Raw genomic sequence first — 21,211 nt, forward strand, 5'->3', positions numbered from 1 at the left:
GCCACACGCGCGTGGCATGGCGCCTGAGCTCGCAGCGGCCGCGGAGGATGGGAGGCTGGGCAGGCACACCCCTGCCCCAGCACGGACCCTGCAGCCCTCAGCCCACTCCCGTGCCCCCACGGTGACCGTCTCCACGGTGACGCAGACGGAAGGGCGAGTAGGGAAGTGCTGCTCACAGCCCCGCCCGAGCCGTCACGTGAGGGGTTCCCGCTGGTCATGTGACCCCAACCGCCTGACCCGAAGCTGCGGGGCGAAGTGGACATGAGCCCCCATCCCTGGCTGACCCTGCCCTGGGCCCTGGTCCTGCTGCTGGGACTGCAGCTGCGAGGCCTGGAGGCCAGGGGTGAGTGTGGCCCAAGGCCCCCACCCCGCCGGGCCCCCTCCCATCCCCCTCAACCCGCGCCAGGCACCCCCGCACTCACCCCCGGGCTGCAACCCCCATCCCCCACGACCCCACACCGGACCCCCAATCCCCGCGCCCCCCCCACCCGGCTCCCTCCCATCCCCCGCGACCCCCACTGGACCCCCAATCCCCGCACCCCCCCACCCGGCTCCCTCCCATCCCCCGCGACCCCCACTGGACCCCCAATCCCCGCGCCCCCCCACCCGGCTCCCTCCCATCCCCCGCGACCCCCCCCCCACTCCCTCCCATCCACCTTGAACGCTCCCCGGGCCCCCCCACCCCGTCCCCTGCGGCCCGATGGCTGCCCCCACCCCTGCTGAGCGTGGTGCCCTCCAGCCCACAGACTCGGGGACCCTGAGTTTCAGGAGGCCTACTTCGAGCAGCTTCTGGACCATTTCAACTTTGAGAGGTTTGGGAACAAGACCTTTCTTCAGCGGTTCCTGCTGACAGGTGAGTGGCCCCGGGGACAGCGCCCACTGCTGGTGAGGGGGTGCCCTCCCCCCACCTCACCCACCTCCACCCGACAGAGAAGTTCTGGAAGAGGGGCGAGGGGCCCATATTCTTCTACACCGGCAACGAGGGGGACGTGTGGTCCTTCGCCAACAACTCGGGGTTCATCCTGGAGCTGGCAGCGCAGCAGGGGGCCCTGGTCGTCTTTGCCGAGCACGTGGGTACCGGCCAGGCCGGGGGGCATGGGGGGGTCGCCCTGGGGGCTCAGAGTCAGTCTGCCCACCCGCCCACCCGCCTGCAGCGTTACTACGGAAAGTCTCTGCCTTTTGGCGAGCGGTCCACAGGGCGCGGGTACACGGAGCTGCTGACGGTGGAGCAGGCCCTGGCTGACTTCGCGGGGCTGCTCCGGGCGCTGCGGCAGGAGCTCGAGGCCCCTGACGCCCCAGCCATCGCCTTTGGTGGCAGGTGTGTCCCTGTCTCCTCTCTCCCCCCAGCAAGCGTGCTTGGCCCCGCCCAGAGCTTCTGTGGGTCTGGGACGCTCCTGGGAGGCACGGGGTGGGAGGACGTGGGTGTCGGCGGCACAGCCTGCACGCTGAGAGGCCGCCGAGTCTCCCTTGCAGACGGTGGGGCACTGGGGGTGCCCTGAGCTAACTCCGCAACCGCACCAGCTACGGGGGGATGCTCAGCGCCTACCTGAGGATCAAGTACCCGCACCTCGTGGCTGGGGCCCTGGCGGCCAGCGCCCCTGTGGTCTCGGCGGCAGGCCTCGGCGACCCCTACCAGTTCTTCCAGGATGTCTCCGCAGTAAGCCAAGGCCCCGGCCCCTCCCTACCCTGGGCAGCCCCGATGGTGGGTGCAGCCCCACCCTTCTTCCCTCCAGGACTTCCAAGGCCAGAGCCCTGAGTGTGCCCGGGCCGTGCAGGACGCGTTCCGGCAGATCAGGGACTTGTTCCAGCAGGGAGGTGAGGTGGCTTCTGCACCCCGCCACCATCCCGCCTCCCTGCATGGGCCTGCAGCCCCCACAGGCCCGCGTCCCCCCCACCGAAGTTCCCACAGCCCCGCGTCCCCCCCCGCAGCCCCCACAGGCCCGCGTCCCCCCCACCGAAGTTCCCACAGCCCCGCGTCCCCCCCCGCAGCCCCCACAGGCCCGCGTCCCCCCCCACTGCAGCCCCCACAGCCCCGCGTCCCCCCCCACAGCCCCCACAGCCCCGCGTCCCCCCCCACAGCCCCCACAGGCCCGCGTCCCCCCCCACAGCCCCCACAGCCCCGCGTCCCCCCCCACTGCAGCCCCCACAGCCCCGCGTCCCCCCCCCCACTGCAGCCCCCACAGCCCCGCGTCCCCCCCCGCAGCCCCCACAGGCCCGCGCCCCCCCCCGCAGCCCCCACAGCCCCGCGTCCCCCCCCGCAGCCCCCACAGCCCCGCGTCCCCCCCCGCAGCCCCCACAGCCCCGCGTCCCCCCCCACAGCCCCCACAGGCCTGCGTCCCCCCCCACAGCCCCCACAGGCCTGCGTCCCCCCCCACAGCCCCCACAGGCCTGCGTCTCCCCCCCCGCAGCCCCCACAGCCCCGCGTCCCCCCCCACTGCAGCCCCCACAGCCCCGCGTCCCCCCCCGCAGCCCCCACAGGCCCGCGTCCCCCCCCCACAGCCCCCACAGGCCCGCGTCCCCCCCCACCCCCCCGCAGCCCCGCACATTGTCAGCCAGGAGTTTGGTACCTGCCAGCCCCTCTCTGGACCAAAGGACCTCACCCAGCTCTTTGGCTTCGCTCGGAACGCCTTCACCGTGCTGGCCATGATGGACTACCCGTACGCCACCGACTTTGTGGGCCACCTTCCTGCCCACCCCGTCCAGGCACGGCGCCCGCCCCTGCTGTCTGGAACCCGGGGCGGGGCCCAGCCACCCTGGGTGCTCAGAGCGGGCCGCCCCAGGGCCTTGTGCCCGCTCAGCCCTGGGACCGGAGGGGGGCGGGGGGCGCGGCTGCTGAGGCACCATGTTCCCCAGGTTGGCTGCAGCCGGCTGCTGAGCAAGAGCTCAAGGATCGCGGGGCTTCGCGCGCTGGCCGGTGCGTCTGCCCCCCTGCCCCGGCCGCTGCTGAGTGCAGGGGCCCCGAGTTGGTGGGGGGCAGCCAGGCCCAGGGAGGGCGGTGTGGGGTGGGGAGCACGGAGGCTGGCACTTGACCCCTGGGGAGGAAGAGGCCATCCCCCGTGGCCATCCCCCCGCGGAGCACGGCCTCTGGAAGGCCCCCAGTGCAAAGGGCGGCACACCCCACCCCAGACCCCCCTGCTGGGAGGGGCATGTCAGGTGGGCTGTCTCGCAGCCCTGAGCAACCCAGACAGAGCGGACAGCACAGCCCGCCCCCCGGGACCAACACCCCACTCCTCGCTGGGCCCACGGGGCCCCTGCAGAACCCCTCTATGCAGACAGGGTGGGTGTCCAGGCACCTGGTCCCAGCAGCCCTCTCCCCCAGGGCTGGTGTACAACTCCTCTGGCACAGAGCCCTGCTATGAGATCTACCTGCAGTACCAGGCCTGTGCCGACCCCACGGGCTGCGGCTTGGGCAGTGACGCCAAGGCCTGGGACTACCAGGTTCGAGTGGCTGGGGGCCCGGGGCGGCCGGGTACGGGGGGTGCTGGGGGCCCGGGGCGGCCGGGTACGAGGGTGCTGGGGGCCCTGGGACTGCCGGGTACGGGGGCTGCTGGGGGCCCGGGGCGGCCGGGTACAGGGGGGTGCTGGGGGCCCAGGGCGGCCAGGTACAGGGGGGTGCTGGGGGCCCGGGGCGGCCGGGTGCAGGGGGCTGGGGGCCCGGGGCTGCATGGGCCGGCCTGATCATGGCGCGGCATCCCGCAGGCCTGCACTGAGATCAACCTGACGTTCTCCAGCAACAACGTGTCAGACCTCTTCCCGGAGCTGCCCTTCACTGAAGCCCAGCGCCAGCAGTACTGCCTGGACACGTGGGGCGTGTGGCCCCGGCAGGACTGGCTGCAGACCAGCTTTGGGGGGGCTGGTGAGGCCTATGGCGGGGGTGGGGGCGCGGTTCCTCCCCCTGCACTGAGCAGGCTGTTTCCCAGGCTCCAGGACCCGGCTCCTGGGTCAGGCTGAGGGGGCCCCCCGTGCCCACCACGCTCCCTCCGCCCCTTTCAGACCTCACAGCTGCCAGCAACATCATCTTCTCCAACGGAGACCTGGACCCCTGGGCGCGGGGCGGGGTGAGTCACACGGGAGCTGGGCCGCGGGCGTGGCTCCTGGCCGCACTCCCCACACATCGCTGCTTCCTCTCCCTCCGTTGGTTCTCCTTCTCCTTCCGGTGGCCTGGCGTCTACTCGTTCACAGTCACCTTTCCTTTATAACGGAGCCACTTTCCTCAAGCCCCTGCGGGGGCCACATCCTACCTGCCGGGACGAGCAGCCGGGGGGCTGGGGGCTCAGCCCCGAGCTCGCGCCCCTGACGCAGTCTCCTCCAACGACAGATCCAGAGTAACCTGAGCGCATCTGTGCTCGCCATCACCATCCGCGGGGGGGCGCACCACCTGGACCTCAGGTGCGGCCCGCCTGGGGAGGGGGCGCGGTGCCCGGTCTGGGCGGGCGAGGGTGGCAGGGCTCAGGGCCGGCCAGCCCAGCTGAGCGCCTCCCTGCCCGCCTCCAGAGCCTCCCACCCAGACGACCCTGCATCCGTGGTGGAGGCCCGCAGGCTGGAGGCCGCTCTCATCGGCAAGTGGGTGGAGGCGGCGAGGGGCACTCGGCTCCGGGGATGAAGGCTGCCCGCCGCAGGGCCAGAGACCACCGGCTGGGGCCTGAGGCGAGGCAGGGGCAGGCGCCAGGCCCCAGCTCCTGCAGCCGGAGCCGTGCCAGGGTGGGCAGGGCCTTGCCCAAGGAGGCGCTGGACAAACACTGCTGGCCTGTCAGGCATGCCGGGTCCTACCCCTGTCCCTTCTGAGGCCCTGGACCCTGGCAGGCTCACACCACCTCCTCAACTCAGCTGTTGAATAAAGCAGAGTCCTCGGCTCCGCGTGCTGTCCTGCGTGTTGGGCGCGGGGCCTTTACCGCTGCAGGAAAACCCGAGCCACAACCAACGGCCGCCCCAACGAGCCTCCACCCTTCTCAGCCGTCCTCTCCCCCTAACTACTGCAGTGGCCCCGCAACCCCCAAATCCACCTGCTTGGGGCCAGGCCTGCACAGGGTGGAGGGCAACCTGCTTCCCTGGGCCGACTGTCCCCGCCGGGCCGCAGAGCGTCCAGGAGGAGGCCTGCAGTCCGGAGTTCGGACGAACCACTGCCTGAGCGGCCCCTGGGCTGCGGCGTGGGGGTGGGCGCACCGTGGACCCTCGGCTGGGCTTCTGCACACAGGCGGCCAGCAGCCACAGGAGGCAGGCCCTGCAGACCTGAGAGAAGCCCCGCTGGGCTGTGGGCGAGAGGGGGCGGCGGCCTCACAGGACGGACACAGGAGGGCCGCCGGACAAGTGCCCACTGTGGGTGAACCAGGGCGGGCAGGCCCTGGAGGCCGGGGGCTGCTGCGTAGGCAGAGGCTGCCAGCAGCAGCAGCATGTCTCCTCACACACCCGGGGAAAGGGTCAGCCCGGCCCACAAGGGCCCAGCCCAGGGATCTGGCTTCTTGCTGGAAAGCCACACCCTAGTCACTTCAGTTCAGTTGCTCAGTCGTGTCTCTCTGCAACCCCATGGACTGCAGCACACCAGGCCTCCCTGTCCATCGCCAACTCCCGGAGTTTACACAAACTCACATCCATTGAGTTGGTGATGCCATCCAACCATCTCATTCTCTGTCGTCCCCTTTTTCCGCCTTCAATCTTTCCCAGCATCAGGGTCTTTTCAAATGAGTCAGCTCTTCCCATCAAGTGGCCAAAGCGTTGGAGTTTCAGCCTCAGCATTAATCCTTCCAACGGATACTCAGGGCTGATTTCCTTTAGGATGGACTGGTTGGATCTCCTTGCAGAACCAAGGGACTCTCAAAAGAGTATTCTCCAACACTAGTTTGAAAGCATCAATTCTTCGGTGTTTAGCCTTTATGGTCCAACTCTCACATCCATACATGACCACTGGAAAAACCATAGCTTTGACTAGACAGACATTTGTTGGCAATGTAACATCTCTGCTTTTTAATAAGCTGTCTAGGTTGGTCACAGCTTTTCTTCCAAGGAACAGGCATTGTTTAATTTCACTTTCACACCCCGGGCAGCCCTAAGGAATGGGTGCTGCCGGCCACACAGGACCGTGACAGGCACCTTGAGAGGAGCAGCAGGCGCTGACACCCCGCACCCAGGGCAGCGGGCAGAGCACAGGCCCACTGAGGCCCACAGCCAGCATCTCACAGCCTCACCCTGGGGCCGCCTCACCCAGCGCCGGCGCTGTGGGAGGACATTTCCAAACTCCCCGGGCAGAGCCAAAGCTGACGTATGGACACAGGGGAGACCGGACCCACCGCTGCCCCTTGCCCCGACCTCACACTTGAAATCAAAAAATAGACGAAGCAATGCCATTCAGAACAAGTGTACTTTTAATGGATTAGAAGTCTGTCTGTTGGGCTGGGAGCTGGTGAACATGCCACCCAGCCCTGCCCAGCCTTGCAAAGGCAAGGGTAGATCCCTGAGTCCAACGTGTAAACACCGCAGCCAGCCAGGAGCCCGAATCCACATGAGGTCAGGACACCCCGAGCCCCTGGGTCGGGCGTGTTCACAGGCTGTGACCCCGAGCTGGGCTGCACCGGGCCGTACCCTCAGCCCGTCTCTGATCACATCGCGGGCTCTGGGCCAAAGTGGCCTGGGGTGACCAGACGCCCAGGACCCTGAGGAAGCCCTTGCAGGGCAGCGGGAGTGTGTTCAGGCTTCAGGAATGTAGTCATGATTTGATTTTCTAGGAAGAAGGAAGAAACTCGCTGAGTGGACAGGATCCCCAGAATCACACCGCCCATTTATTCCAACGTGTTCCAAATGGTGATCCAACAGGAACCAGGCGAGGAGCACAGAACCAGCGGCAGAGCACCGGATGCCCAGTGGCCACCCCGAGCAGCTACGAGGCCCCGAAACATCCTGGCCCTGTGGCCCACTGGCCTCTGTCACCAGCCCGGCCCGGAGCACGTGCCGCCAGCTGGGGGGACACCACACAGCCAAGGTCAGGGCCCGGGTCTTGCCGACAGGCATCCTCGCGGACAGCACACGTCAGCCTCCTGGGCAGCGCCTACTCGAGAGCCGTCCCGCCCTAGGAGGGGGCCCAGATGGGCAGGGGGTGAGCCTCTGTGTTGAACACGTAGGTGTCCAGGCTCAGCAGGTCGGGGTCGTCGGAGAAGAGCAGATACAGGTATTTGAGCGTCTCCCCCAGAAAGAAGCTCTCCATCTTATCCCTGGGCTGGGGGTGGCGGGGGTCCTGGACGTTGCTGATGGAAGAATAGCCGCCCGAGGGGACCTGCTCGAGAGCCGAGGCCACAGCATCACAATGCTGGCTCAGCCCTCTGGAGGGCTGCCAGCCAGAGGCGCCGCCCCCCCACCCCAGAACACACGGCCCCCCAGGGCAGGGCCTGGGGCGGGGAGGACACCAAAGCCAACAGGGGGAACGGCCACCCTGGAGGTCAGCCATGGTTCCCTTCAGTGATCAGATGCCAAGTGCCACCTCCAAAACCCGTGCAGGCCTCACAGAGGCCCCAAGGCCACCCGAGGGGTGTAGAGTCCACCTCAGGGGCCACAGGGCGGAGGTCAAGTCTCAGCCCTGCTAGGGTGGGCAGTGGGCCCTGGGCATAGCAGGGGGTGCAGCTGGTTGTGGCCCCCGGCCTGGGGCGTAGCGGCCCAGAGGTCACCCACCCGCTGAGTGGAAACATGCTGCCCAAGCCGCACAGAAGACCCAGGAGAGACACGTTCTGTGTGCCTCAAGCCACTGCAGGGACCCTCCCGACACAGCTGTCCCCCAGACAGGACAGACGGACGCCCCGACCCCCCGGGCCCTCACGGCAGGGCAGGGCCTCCCCATGCAGCCCCTGGGAGGCGACACTGAGGCCCTGGGGACACTGGGGGGCTCACCCGCGTGTAGGTATTGAAGCTATGCAGGATCTCCCAGCCCCAGTCCTGGTACTTGCGGTCGCCCGTGAGGCGGTACAGGTAGAACAGGCTCTCCACGGTCTCGGGCCGCAGCAGGTTGTGTCTGTCGGCCGCCTGGGGAGGCACATGGGCTCAGGCGGTGCCTCCCAGCACTCCCCTCTGGCCCCAGCCCTGGGCCCAGCCCGGCTCACCTTGACCTGGACGTCCTTCACAGCCTTCGTGTGGTGCAGGTTGAAGTGTGCGATCTCAGGGCTCAGCCCCGTCTCCATCTGACGGTACATCTGGTAGCAGGTGTCCATGAGCGCCTGGGCCAGCTCCATGTGCTCAGCAGGCAGGCCGTGGTGGGCACCCAGAGCCAGTGTCCCCGGCAGGAAGCACACCAGGTGGTCCTGAAACCACGGGGTCACCGCATCAGCGGGTCCAGCGCCGTCGGGCCTCAGACAGGGCACGGAGCTGCAGGCCAAGCACCTGGGGCCCCACACGGGCAGGGAGAAGCTTCTGGAAGGACCACCTTAAAGGTCGATGGAGCCCTGGCTGCAGGAGGGGGTGCAACTGGGAGTGGGGGTTCCCCGAGAGCATGGAAGCGGAGACTCGCTGCAGGGCAGGGGTCCTGGAGGAGGTGGGGGCTCTGGGTTGGGGGTCCTGGCACCCCACAGACCTCAGCCCCTCCTGCTGCTGTCACGGGACACCCACATCCACCCGGGACCGCTCACACTCCACAGCCAGGATCACGAGTTTCCCCGGGTCATCCCCGCTCTCAGAGCCATCAGACATCAAGCACAGAGGCTGGGTCCCCAAGCTGCCTTGAGGCCGGATCGGGGAAATACGCTCCCACTCACCATCTTGGCGCTGAAGCGGCCGTGGTTGAGCTCCCCCACAAAGGTCAGCTTCCTGGGCTCAGATTTAGCGAGCAGGTGCTTCCTGATCCCGTCCACGGCTTCCAGGTAGTCTTCCAGCAGCCTGTGCAGACCAGCGGGGCCTGTGTGCTCTGGCCAGGTGGGCGCACAGCCCTCAGTTCCACAAACAGGGCGTGACCCCAAGCTGCGGTCCCTGTTCTGGGATCTATGAGGCCCGGCCCCGCCAGCCCCATGGGGGGTCAGCCTCATGGGCTTCTGGGCCGCCCCCACTCCAGTGAGGCCAGTGCCTCCCAACCAGCCCCAAGGGGCCACTGGAGACCAGCCTCTGCCAGCCTGATTCACCCGGAACCAGCCTGCGGGCTCTCCTGTCAGTAACACTTCCTGGGCCACAGTCACCCCCAGGCTTGAGGCTGAGAGAACCCAGCACCCCACGGGGGTTTATCTCTGTTTTATAATTGGACAAGGAGCGACCACACAGCTCTCGGGGAAAGGGTGCGCTTTCCATGTCAAAGCGCTGAGTTCAAGGATACCCCAGGCCCTGGCTGGAGACACCCTTCCCCGAGCCCCAGGGGCCACCCCGAAGGCAGAAAAACAGGCCTCACTGGCTCTCCTTCTTCCCGCCCTGGATCCACTGCTTCAGCAGGTACTCATAGTAGCTGTCGGCCCTGGCGCCCAGGGTGAACACGCCCAGGTGGGTGAAGCTGCCGCTGTTGGTGTTGATGAACATGGGCACCAGCCCGTCCAGCTTCCCGCGCAGGGCATGCACGCGCCTCGTCACCTCCTCTGCGGCGGCCTGGGGCAGACAGTGGGGGCGGTGAGCGGGTGGGCTGCGCGGAGAGGCTGCCCTCCGACACAGTGACCTGACGGCCAACCACGGGACTGAACCCGTCCTCGAGACACTTCCCAGCCCCGAGCTGGGGGGACAGGTCAGGAGCAAGAGGCCTGCATGGTGTGACCGTGTCCCAACGACAGGACAGCACAGGACCCCCAAGTCAGTGCCTGGCGGCCAGGGACCTGCTGGCGCCCTCCTACACAAAAGACCGACGGCACACGGACTCACAACACGGAAGACACATGGCACATGGACTCACAACACGGAAGACACATGGCACTCGGACTCACAACATGGAAGACACACGGCACTCGGACTCACAACACGGAAAACACACGGCACACAGACTCAACATGGAAGACACGTGGCACACGGAGTGAAAACACGGAAGACACACGGCACTCAGACTCACAACACGGAAGACACACGGCACTCGGACTCACAACACAGAAGACACACAGCACACAGACTCACAACACGGAAGACACATGGCACATGGACTCACAACACGGAAGACACACAGCACTTGGACTCACAACACAGAAAACACGGCACACAGACTCAACATGGAAGACACGTGGCACACGGACTCAAAACACGGAAGACACACGGCACTCGGACTCACAACACAGAAGACACACGGCACACGGACTCACAACGCGGAAGACACACGGGACACGGACTCACAATGCGGAAGACACACGGCACACGGACTCACAACACGGAAGACACGGCACACGCACTCACAACGCGGAAGACACACGGCACACACACAACACGGAAGACATGGCACACAGACTCACAACACGGAAGACACATGGCACATGGACTCACAACACGGAAGACACACGGCACTCGGACTCACAACATGGAAGACACACGGCACTCGGACTCACAACACGGAAAACACACGGCACACAGACTCAACATGGAAGACACGTGGCACACGGAGTGAAAACACGGAAGACACACGGCACTCAGACTCACAACACGGAAGACACACGGCACTCGGACTCACAACACAGAAGACACACAGCACATGCACTCACAACATGGAAGACACACGGCACACACACTCACAACATGGAAGACACACGGCACTTGGACTCACAACACGGAAGACACACGGCACTCGGACTCACAACACGGAAGACACACGGCACTCGGACTCAACACGGAAGACACGGCACACACACTCACAACGCGAAGACACATGGCACACGCACTCACAACACGAAGACACACGGCACACACACTCACAACACGGAAGACACGTGCCATATGGACTCACAACGCGGAAGACACAGAGCACACACACTCACAATGCAGAAGACACACGGCACATGCACTCACAATGCAGAAGACACACGGCACACACACTCATAACGCGGAAGACACACGGCACGCGGACACACACACACACAGCAACATACCACTGATTAAAAAATCAAATCCAACTGGAGACAGCGTCACACACCCATATGGACAGACAACTGACAGCTGGATGGTGGACCAAGGCACGTCTGGACAGGTGGACCCAGCCTGGAGCCCTCCTGCCAACGTCCCCAGCAGCACACCGGCTGCAGCTTGGCAGTGACCAGCCCAGAAATGAGTCCACCACGTCAGGGGTTCTCTAAGCTGAGAAAGGATGGACCCTGACTGGTCCCGCCCCCTTGAGACAGCAGGCTACTGAGCACCCAGACTGCAGCCAGGGCACGAGAGGGCGGGGCCTGCGAAGTGCCAGGAAGCTCCGGACAGCAGCCTGTGTCCGGCTGCCCAGGGCGGTGGGGTAACGAACGGGGTGTTGGTGAACAGTGCTGGGGTTGCTCGGGTGGAGGGAACAGTTCTAGAGGGTGACGACGGCCAGACACGAGGGCACAGACAGCCACAGTCACAGGAGAGAGCGGGACCTCTCAACACAAACATCTCAACAAAAAAGATGGGGATGAGCGGAGAGAACAGGGAAACCTGAACAGATGCCGATACGCAGACAGACCCGCCACAGGAGCGGCCCTGGGGAGGAAGGTGGCAGACGCTGCTGAAGACACGGAGACAGCCAGACAGACACACAGGCCCGCCACGGCGCCACATGCACGGTCAGCACCGCGGGACGGGCCATGCCAGCACAGCACCCCACTGCCCCCAGGACAGCATGCGGGGCCCAGTCAGGGCGCCACAATGGGACCACCACGTCACCTACGCTGACCTGACTACAGAGCCCAGAGCTCCAACACACCCCGTGGCACTCAGCCACAGCAGAGCAGGCGGGCCTCGCCACTGCAGGAGGGCCCAGGACAACGGCAAGTGGACTCCAGGCCACGCCAAGCGCGGCAGGACAAGCCGTCAGCTGTCAGGGCCCTGAGGACACGGGACTGCACGGGGGCGGGCCAGGCAGAGGACTCAGCCTCCGGTCAGGGCATCTCCCGTCTGCACCTCTGGTATCACCAGAAAACGCGATTCTCCAGGAGAACGTGGGACAAGAACCAAAACCGACAGGACTCTCATGGCCCAGGACCCATGACCACACAGACCTGCACGTGCCTCCATGAGCCAGAGATGGCCCCGCAGAAAACCCGCACCAGCCGGAAGCAGAGCCCCTCCATACCTGAAATTTCTTATCCCCCGTGAGACGAGAGAGCTCTCGGAACTCCAGCTGAATGCTCGTCACCTCAGCCACCGTGCTATCAGAGGTCCATCGGGGTGGGTGAGCAACTCCGGTGCCGATGTTTACATCGGAGTATGGAATCTTAGAGGGTGTTCGGAAGGCAGGCATTAACCGATTTCCAAAATCCTCCTGATACACAACACAGCGATCAGTCAACGAGTCCTGCTGCTCAGAGGCTGTGTCTCCATGACACGACAGTAAACCCGATACCCATTTTCATGTAATTCAGTGGACAGACCCAAGTGTGCTGGCTTCACCTGACCTTAACCCTGCCAGCTACAAAACCCGAGCTGGACTCAATCAGTTCAGAATGACCTCACGGGCAGGCAGCAGGCTGGCACAACGCTGCTTCAGCCACCCATGTGCTCGGAAGCAGACTCAAGAGCGGGAGGAGGCAGAACTGGAAACAAACGCCTGCCGCAGCCCAATCCCACGAGAAAATCACTGACTGCTGAGCACTTGAGACCCCAGTCCCCCCCGGACGCGAGCAGCCCTGAGGCCGGGACACTCACAGCCTTCGTCAGGAAGAGGATGTCCCCAGACAGGTGGAATGCACTCAGCAGCCCCCCCAGGATCCGGATTGTGCTCTCAAACAGGTTGACGTCCACATCTTTCTGAAATAATAACCTCTTGGACACCCAATTCCTGGCTTCTTGAAATTCTACCACGTGGAACAGCAGAGGTACAGGAACAAATTAACAGTCCAGCATCCGCCTGACCGCTCCCTCTGGGGCTACGCACATCCCCTGCAGGGTTTCGGCACCACCTCCTCATGCAAGAGGGGGAGCCCAGGAGTCCTCCAACCGCACGGAAAACACGGGGCCAGCGGGCAGTGGGGGAAGGCCGTGCAGCGTGAGCACAAGCGCTCGACGTCAAAGCCACACGACCGAGGAGCACGAGACAGTGAGTGGTGGAGGCGGCAGTGCGATTGGAAGACGGACGGGGCCGTGAGCGCGCCGGCTCAGAAACATCTGGGGCACGCCGCCCGTCTTACCCTGTCTGCACCGACAAGCACTGAGAGGGAGACTTAGGGCGCTGCCGGCCGCTGCGGCGGCGCACGTGTCGCCTCCCACCACAGGGCCCTCCTGACCGCAACAGAAACACGGGCGGCAAACAGCCCTGCACTCCGCCCTCTGCCACACTCGGCGCTCTGCCGGAGGCGCAGGGCGCACGGACGTGTGAGGACAGAGCACAGCCACGCTGGCAGCCAGGACGGGGAAGCACAGCCCAGCAGGACGCGGCGTGTGGTCACCTCCCAGACCAGGCTCACTCGGGCCCGAGGGTCACGCGTGGCGAGCTCAAGCCCGCCGCAGGGACGAGCAGGTACCTTTCTTTAGCCCCAGAATCCACATGGTGTCCAGGGCGTCGATCAGCGTGAGGCCGAGGCCGAACCACTCGCTGAAGGACCTGGTCAGGGGCTTCAGCTCGTCGTGGCCCCAGGCGAACTTGCGGTATCCAGCCCACGCGTGGAGGAAGGCATCCACCACGGCCTTCTGGCGCTCGTTCTGGGAGGCTGGGAGGAGGAACGCAGGGCATGGGCACCCAGACAGAGCTGCCCTGTGGCCCCACAGCGAGTGAGGCTGCCGCAGGGGCTCCTTAGGCCGCAGTGAAGGCCCAAGCGGAAACTGCACCCGGCCCAGGCTCGTCAGCCTCCACCAAGTCCCAGCAGGGACCACCCTCCAGGAAACAGCGAAGGAGCGGAAGCAGAGGAACCAGTAAGCCTGGGTGTGCAGTCTGGTTTGTGGACATCAATCGTGCCAGGCGCTGGTGACCCGGACAAGAAAGCCTTGTCTGAACAATACAGAAGTTCCTTAAAACACTAGTAATAGAGCTATCATATGACCCAGCTACCCACTCCTGGCCATACCTCCGGAGAAAAACATGACTGAAAGGATGCAAGCCCCCCAATGTTTACTGCAACACTGTTTACAGCAGCCAAGACATGGAAGCGACGTAAATGTCCGTCAACAGAAATAAAGAAAATGTGTTGCATGCATACAACAGAATATTACTCAGCCACTCAAAAGAATGAAATAATGGCATTTTCAGCAACGTGGATGGACTTAAAAATTGTCATAGTGAATGAAACAACTCAGACAAAGAAGTATCCTATGACATCCCTTATATATAGAAGCTAAGAAAAACGATACAAATAAACTTACTTGCAAAACAGAAAGGGACCCATAGGCTGAGAATGAACCTTCCTTCCGGAGAAGGAAAACGGGGAGGAGACAGGAAGTTGGGACAGATGCCTGTCACGCTCTACTCTAAACGGGTCAACAACAAGGGTCTGCTTCACAGCACACGGAACCCTGCTCAGCGCTACATAGCCGTCTACATGGGAGTAGAGTTTGCCGGAGAGCGGATACATGTGTATGTACGGTTGAGTCCTTTCCCTGTTCATCTGAGACTCTCACAACAGTTAATCATCTACGCTACTGCTGCTAAGTCGCTTCAGTCGTGTCCGACTCTGTGCGAACCCATAGACGGCAGCCCACCAGGGGCCCCCATCCCTGGGATTCTCCAGGCAAGAACACTGGAGTGGGTTGCCATTGCCTTCTCCATTAATCATCTATACTAGAATACAAAATAAAAGCTAAAATAGCTGCAGCACTGGACCCTGAAAGACGTCTGTCCAAGAGCCAGACACCGTCACCAAAGCTACAGGGACGCCTGACCCACAGGAGCCTGGTCCACCTGGCTGTCCGAGGCTGAGCAGACTTTAGACGGATGGCAGGAGCTGCAGCGCGGCCCCAACTCTCAAGTGTGTCCTTCGCCGTGACCCTCGGAACCAAGCCAGCTGAGGCCCGGAGGGGGCAGGCAGACCCTACCTGGGTTGGCCTGAAACCTCACTGCCTTCGGGGAAGGCCTGGGGGGGAGCTCTGCCTTCTCGCCAGGAGGTTCAGTGCCCTGCGGTGGCTTGGTCCCTGCGCCCCTCCAGCTGTGGGGAGAGAAACGAGAATACTCAGGACAGGGACAGAGGTGTGGATGCCGCAGGCCGCGCCGAGCTCAGGCCCAAACGCGAACGCCGCCCAGGGAGGCCGCGAGTAGACGAGCCAGCAGCCGCCCTGCTCCACGAGGGTGCGCAAAGTGAAACAAGGAAAACACTTGTTAGCAATTTCTCTTATAAAAAAAAACACCAGGAAAAACTGGTGCCCACATTCAGACCATCTCTAAGCTCCCGGTACCTGAGGCCGTCTCTCTGCGCCTCTGCTCTCCAGCCAGCCTCTCCCAGCACCTCTGCCCTCCTCTGGGCCTGGGCCTGCCTCCTCTCCTGGGTGTCTCCATCGGGCGCTCTCGTCTGCAGGTTGGGGGGGTCCTCGTCGGAAATGCCTTTGGGGCTTCTGGACAGAGACAAGGGTCACTTGTGCGATGATTCCATCCCGCTTCTAGGACGCTCCCCCTCCCCAGTCAGACCTGGAACCACACAGGGAGCGCTGTGGACTGGCTGAGCAGCTGCAGTTTCCTAAAGGAAATGATTTCCATTTTTCCTACAATGCGCAGCTTTGGGAGGAGCCCCTTTCTCAGCAGCTCCTGGCTCTGACTGCCTGACGGAGGCTCTGCCAACGGGCGAGTGTAGCCCTGGAGGGTCGGTTAAGCCCCTGGCCAGAGCGTGTCTGGGAGTCAGACCCTAAGGGTAGCAGGGCAGGGTTGAGCCACCCCATCCCCGTCGATGGAGCCACAGAGGACACTGCCCAGGCCTGCGCCCGGGACTCCCACCTCAGCCTCGGAAGTCTGCGGCAGAGGCGGCCGGTCAGTGACAAAGCGCTGTGGGAGGGCGCACTCGTCCTGGCTCCAGCCGCCCAACAGGGGCTGTGACAGCAACTCCTCCAGCTCACAAGGACACAGACTCGTGAATGGAAAAGCCTCTGGCTGCAGCACCCATGGACACCTTGGAGGAGGATCCGTGAAGATACCCCCCTTCCAAGATTCAAACCCCACCGAGCCGGGCCCCCGGGTCACGAGAGCAGGTGCGGCCGAAACACAGCCCCACGGATGAAGCAGGTCTCGGGGACGAGTGTCGGACCCAGAGAGGAGGTGCCAGCAGCCTCAGGGTGCGCAGGGGCCCCAAGACTCGCTCCACAGGAGACGGAGATGTTCACGCCTTCATTTCCAGGCCCCTCCTGGACACCAGAGTCCAGGTCACCGAGGCTGAGGTGTGGAAACCTGTCTCTTGGTGGGGAGACAGCCACGTTCTGTGTCACGGACCGTGAAGTCAATACACAAGAGAGTGGCCACAGAAGTGACAGAAGGAACGCGCTTGGCTCTAAAGGGAGAAACCACTCTCTCACACACAGGCCTTCCAGAGAGACGGGGTGAGAGCAGCCTCCCGTCCCTCCCAGGCACACTGTGGGGCGTGAGGCCGGCATCAGTCCCAGAGCCTCTCCCTGGGGGCGCCTGGGCCCACGTGGACACCCCAGCCCGTGGGAGTGTGTCCCCACAGGGAGCATCCTGGGCTCTCAAAGGCCGGCTCCCCTGGGGGGGACTCTCCCCGGCTCTGGCTGACCCCATCACCCTCTAGGCTCCACGTGCTCTCCCGCCCACGCCCCCCACCCTGGACGGCTCCGGGCCCCCAGGACGAGGCCTCACCCCGCCCCACCCTTTGTGGATGGCAGGCAGCACGCACCTGCCAACTCCCAGTCCTCCCTGCTGACCCCACTGTGATGCTGAGGCCCCAGCACCTCCATCTGGGCAGGTCCAGAGTGGAGCCCCCGCCTGACCGCCCCCGGCCAGTAGCTCCCAGAGAAAAGGCTCGATCTGTCTCACCTCCCAAGGACCCGGAGCGCCACACGGGCAGAGGACGGAGGACAGGATGGCCCTCCTCCTCTCCCCACGTCTCCTCCGTCCCACCAGCCCAGAGCAAGGAGGTTAGGTTAAAACCTCAGACACAGGGCAGGAAGCAGAACTCTTCCCAGTCCCTCTCAAACAGCCCACGCTGTGCTGAAGCGCTTCTGGCCTGGACCCCAGTTACGACTCCACGTTGAGTTTACTCCAAGTACCTGAGGCGACAGCCCCGCCACGGTCTCTGGGTTCTCAGCTGCTTTCCGAGGAGCTGGCAAGACGGGAGGATTTGCTGGTCTCATCTGCCATGCTGCCGCCGACCTGCTGTCCACAGCTAAACAGGAGAGTCTATTTTATCTCAAATACACCTCAAGGTCCAGAGGAGAGCCAAAGGGCGCTGGAAACAGCACCTACACAGCCAGCACTCCTGGAAAGGGACAGGCTGGGACCTCCGAAAAGGGCAGGTCAAGGAATTCCAGAGTGGTCACAGGGAAGCAAACCCTGCCCATAGCTCCTGGCAGCTTGTCTTTATCCCCACCCACAACCCAAACACTTGGCTTTTATTTTTTCCACTTCAAGGAGGGCCCACAGTGGCACACAGGCCATTCACAGGAGCAAGCCGCGGGGCTCTGCAGCTGTCCTCCTCCGAGAAGCCAGGAGGGAGCTGCCCCTCCTCCCGGCACCTGCGCTTGCTTCCCAGCACTGCAGTGCACGCAGACTCCGCGTGTACCCTCGGACCTGGATCTCGGTGTGAGGCGGCTGGGACGTCACCCCCGCTTCTCACAGCATGTCTGGGAAACAGTCACACACCGCAGATTAACAGCCACCTTATAGCGGGGGACTGGGAACATTCTAGGTTTCTCCTTATCTCGCTTCCTGCCAATGCGCTGAAGTCTACACCTCCCGCCGCTGCCAGATCGCTGTGCCACCCCTTAGTCAGCCCTCAGGACCCCCGAGGATCACGCAGCTGGTACCTGTCCACTCATCCGCCACGTGGACATAGGACCGGAGGCCGAAGAGCATCAGGACTGCCAGCAGGAAGAGGACCACCGTCCGCTGCAACCTCGACAGCTGCTTCCATTTCTGAGGGACAGACGACTTTTTTACTGAAAGGGGCACAAGGAGCAATCTCTCCTTCCATGTCAGACTCCGGGAGGACGAGGAGCAATTCCCGAGGCCCAGTGTGGGGTCTGCTGCTTCTGAACTGGGGACGTTTCCTCCAAGCGGGGGCCGCAGGCTGGAGCGGTACTGCAGCCGACACCCAGCACCGGCTTCGTGGGTGCTCTTGGCTAGTAGCGTCCCACTCCATTGGAACCCCATGGACTGTAGCCCGCCAGGCGTCTGTGTCCATGGGATTTCCCGGCGAGCACCCTGGAGAGGGGAGCCACCTCCTCCTCCAGGGGGTCTCCCCGACCCAGGGATCGAACCCGCGTCTCCTCTCGACAGGCTGGTTCTTTACCGCCGAGCCACCTGTGAAGCCCCATTGGTCAGAGCTGGAGAAAGGAAACCCCCGCAGAGACCGTCTGTGCCCACAGTGGACGGCGGAGAGGGACCCGCAGCCCTCCTCGCCTGGGCCCCGCGAAGCCGGCCGCGCTCGCGCCCGGACCCCAGACCCCGGGCCGGGGAAGCGCCGACCTGGCCGCCCGGCCCGCCCCTCACCCGCCAGCACGAGCGACGCCTCAGGCCCTGGCCGCCATCGTAGCTCCGGCCGGGGCTCAGCGTCACCGAGATGAAGTCCCGACGCGCCGGCGCCGGCGGCGGGTACATGACGGCCGCGGGGGCCCGAAGGGCCTCGCCCTCCGGCGGCGTCAGGAAGCCCAGCTTCGAGCCGGGCTGAAAGACCAGTCGGCCTGAGTCGGGTGTCCGGCCATAGCGGCGCCGTCAACTCCCCGCCCATCGCGCCGCGCCGCCAATGCGCCTCTGCCGCGCCTCCGGAGCCCCACTGCGCCTGCGTCCGTTGTCGCGGCTCTGCTGAAGGCAAGCTCGGGTCCTACGCCGCTTGCGTCGGCTCGTGCGCGGTGACGTCACGCCCACACGGCCGCGTCTGCGCGCAGCTCACTGCCATGGCTTCCCGGCGCTGCGACAGGCTTCTTGAGGGGTTTAGGGCCGCTGAGCCGTCCTGTGCCCTCGCGCGGCTCCCCCGGGGCCTGTGGGCATCGAGGATCAGCCAGGGCTTCTCACGGCAGTGCTGACCGCGGGCAGGTGTCCCCCTGCTCCACGACGTCAGCCGGGAGCCCCTGAGCTGCGGACCCCAGGGCTGGACCCTGCCCTACCCAACCCCACGGGGGGATTTGACCCAGTTGATGCCTGGGTGGGCAGGAAGAAGCGGGGCCGGCTGCGGAGTTAGAAGCCCGGGGATTTTCATCCATCGGACCTGTCAACCGTAAAAGTAGCCAGCTGTTTGATCAGCAAAATGAGTTTGTTCGGGCATGGCGAAGGGTTTGCAGTTAAGAACGTGCAACTGTAGCAAATAATAGCTATGTCGAGACCAGGAGAGGAATATTACTTTTGTTGGTGTTTTCCAAGATCTGGCGGCCTAAGTATCGATGCTGAGTTTGATCAAATGCAGCTTTTCATGGAGACTTTATGTCCCTGTAAAACCGAACAGTTTTAACAAATTGGTGATGGCTTCCTGTGAAGAGGTTTGAGAAGAGCAGAGTAGTAAGTCGTCCCAATGCTGTCATAGCATGGAGCCTGCAGGAAACCTTGTATCGTCCAAATCAGCCTTTAAGGCTTGTGAAAGGAAGGAATTTCAGTGAAACCTCGGGGCATTCATGTCCAGATGCGTTGTTGTCCTTCCCAAGTGGAATCTGAGCTGTCTTGGTTAGCCTTATCAGCTGGCATGCAGGCGCACCTCATCTTATCATACTTTGCTTTATTGCACTTTGTGCATACTGTGTCTTTCAAATTGAAGGTTTGTGGCAACCCTGCATTGAGCAAGTTCATGGGCACCATTTCTCCAACAGCATTTGCTCACTTCCGGTCTCTGTATCACATTTGGTAATTCTTGCAACTTTTCAGTGAGCAGTTTTTTGCAATAAAGTATTTTTTAATGAAGTACATACATTGGTTTTTTAGACAATGCCTTTGCATGTTTAATAAACTACAGAAGAGTATAAACAACTTTTATATGCACTGGTACCAAAAGGTTCATTTGACTTGCTTTGTTGTGAGTCCTTGTTTTCAATGGTCCTGAATGAGACCCACAGTGTTCCTGTGCTAAAGAACACACAACATAACTACAGTGAAAATTGTTGCTTTCAGCAGGAGTGCTTGCAGAGGGTGGGGGTTAAGAACAGGCTGTTGAGGGGCAGCAGCGTTGATAATGGCCTGCAGGTCCTGGACAGACCTCCACCCTCAGTCCCTGGGCTTCCTCACGAGTTCCACTTAGCAGTGTTACAGGCACTATGCCCTGAGCCCTGGAACCCTGTCACGGGCTTCAAACCTGGAGGGGCTTCTCTACTTAGGGTGTTGGTTTGTTCTGGGGAGAGGATTTGAGGGACTTAAATTTGAGTCTTGACGGGAAGAGCACTTTGGCTTTTGTCAGTATCAGGTGGAGATGTTGCCCATAAGGAGAGTGGTAGCTGATTCAATAGGAACAAATGGTCAATGTCTCCAGAAACAGCTCCAGGACTGAGAGACAAAGCAAAGGTGGTGAGCAGTTTACGTTGTTGGCTATTTTGATTGTTACTGTGAATTCCTAGAATTACTTCCCCTTTTGGAAGAAAGAAATTTCCAGCACGGTATTTTCTAGGATGTCTTGGCCTAAAGAATGGAGGTGGAAGAATTGAGGAGAGGGAGTGGTGGGTATCTTGGGGAGCCTAAGCAAAAAGAAACAGGTTCAGAGACAGGTTGAGGTTCATCAGGGACCACCACCATTTGGACCACTTTAGTTTTCCAAGACAGGGGCTACTTTACCACAGTTGAGCTGAGTGTGGTAAGAGATTCATTCCCAAACTGGAAACTTGTTTCTCTGAGCTGATGATGAGCAAGGTTTGGAAAGAGCCTCATCTCTGGGGGCTAGGAGGGCGCTGGAAAGGCTGGTTAGAACCTGAAGGCACTTGAAGTACTTAAGCTTGTCACAGTCTCTTTCCAGTGTCCTGGCTTTTTGCAACACTAGCAGAAACTAAAAGGGTTTTGTTTAGGGACCATTATTCACTGGAGTTGAAGGTTAAGGATTTGAGA

General features: G+C 62.7%; 2 protein-coding genes across 2 annotated transcripts; one reads left to right on the forward strand and one right to left on the reverse strand.

The window, feature by feature from the left end:
- Positions 1-4,853, forward strand: DPP7 (dipeptidyl peptidase 7). Its single transcript, XM_043917118.1, has 13 exons — positions 1-343; positions 740-853; positions 931-1,070; positions 1,155-1,318; positions 1,522-1,657; positions 1,734-1,815; positions 2,537-2,703; positions 2,854-2,914; positions 3,320-3,438; positions 3,700-3,856; positions 3,994-4,058; positions 4,319-4,389; positions 4,495-4,853. The coding sequence occupies exons 1-13, from the start codon at positions 262-264 to the stop codon at positions 4,601-4,603; spliced, it is 1,467 nt and encodes a 488-aa protein (XP_043773053.1). The 5' UTR covers positions 1-261; the 3' UTR covers positions 4,604-4,853.
- A 1,483-nt stretch (positions 4,854-6,336) lies between these two features.
- LOC122702633 (endoplasmic reticulum mannosyl-oligosaccharide 1,2-alpha-mannosidase-like) lies at positions 6,337-15,528 on the reverse strand. The gene is made up of 10 exons (XM_043916262.1): positions 15,433-15,528; positions 15,076-15,185; positions 13,572-13,757; positions 12,757-12,905; positions 12,185-12,373; positions 9,350-9,540; positions 8,730-8,850; positions 8,082-8,279; positions 7,873-8,004; positions 6,337-7,264 (listed from the first exon to the last, which is right to left on the reverse strand). The coding sequence occupies exons 3-10, from the start codon at positions 13,594-13,596 to the stop codon at positions 7,061-7,063; spliced, it is 1,209 nt and encodes a 402-aa protein (XP_043772197.1). The 5' UTR covers positions 13,597-13,757; positions 15,076-15,185; positions 15,433-15,528; the 3' UTR covers positions 6,337-7,060.
- Positions 15,529-21,211: the final 5,683 nt, after the last annotated feature.

Source organism: Cervus elaphus, chromosome 11 (assembly GCF_910594005.1).
Source record: "Cervus elaphus chromosome 11, mCerEla1.1, whole genome shotgun sequence".
In the NCBI taxonomy this organism is placed as follows: domain Eukaryota; kingdom Metazoa; phylum Chordata; class Mammalia; order Artiodactyla; family Cervidae; genus Cervus; species Cervus elaphus.

Excerpts from the sequence above, each read along its gene's own strand:
- LOC122702633 (XM_043916262.1), bottom strand. The coding sequence starts at position 13,596 with ATGTGGATTCTGGGGCTAAAGAAAG. Across the intron at positions 8,005-8,081 it reads TGAAGGACGTCCAGGTCAAG|GCGGCCGACAGACACAACCT; the intron begins GTGAGCCGGGCT and ends GTGCCTCCCCAG. Across the intron at positions 7,265-7,872 it reads GCTTCAATACCTACACGCGG|GTCCCCTCGGGCGGCTATTC; the intron begins GTGAGCCCCCCA and ends GCTCTCGAGCAG.
- DPP7 (XM_043917118.1), top strand. The coding sequence starts at position 262 with ATGAGCCCCCATCCCTGGCTGACCCTGCCCTGGGCCCTGGTCCTGCTG. Across the intron at positions 1,071-1,154 it reads TGGTCGTCTTTGCCGAGCAC|CGTTACTACGGAAAGTCTCT; the intron begins GTGGGTACCGGC and ends ACCCGCCTGCAG. Across the intron at positions 2,915-3,319 it reads GGGGCTTCGCGCGCTGGCCG|GGCTGGTGTACAACTCCTCT; the intron begins GTGCGTCTGCCC and ends CCTCTCCCCCAG.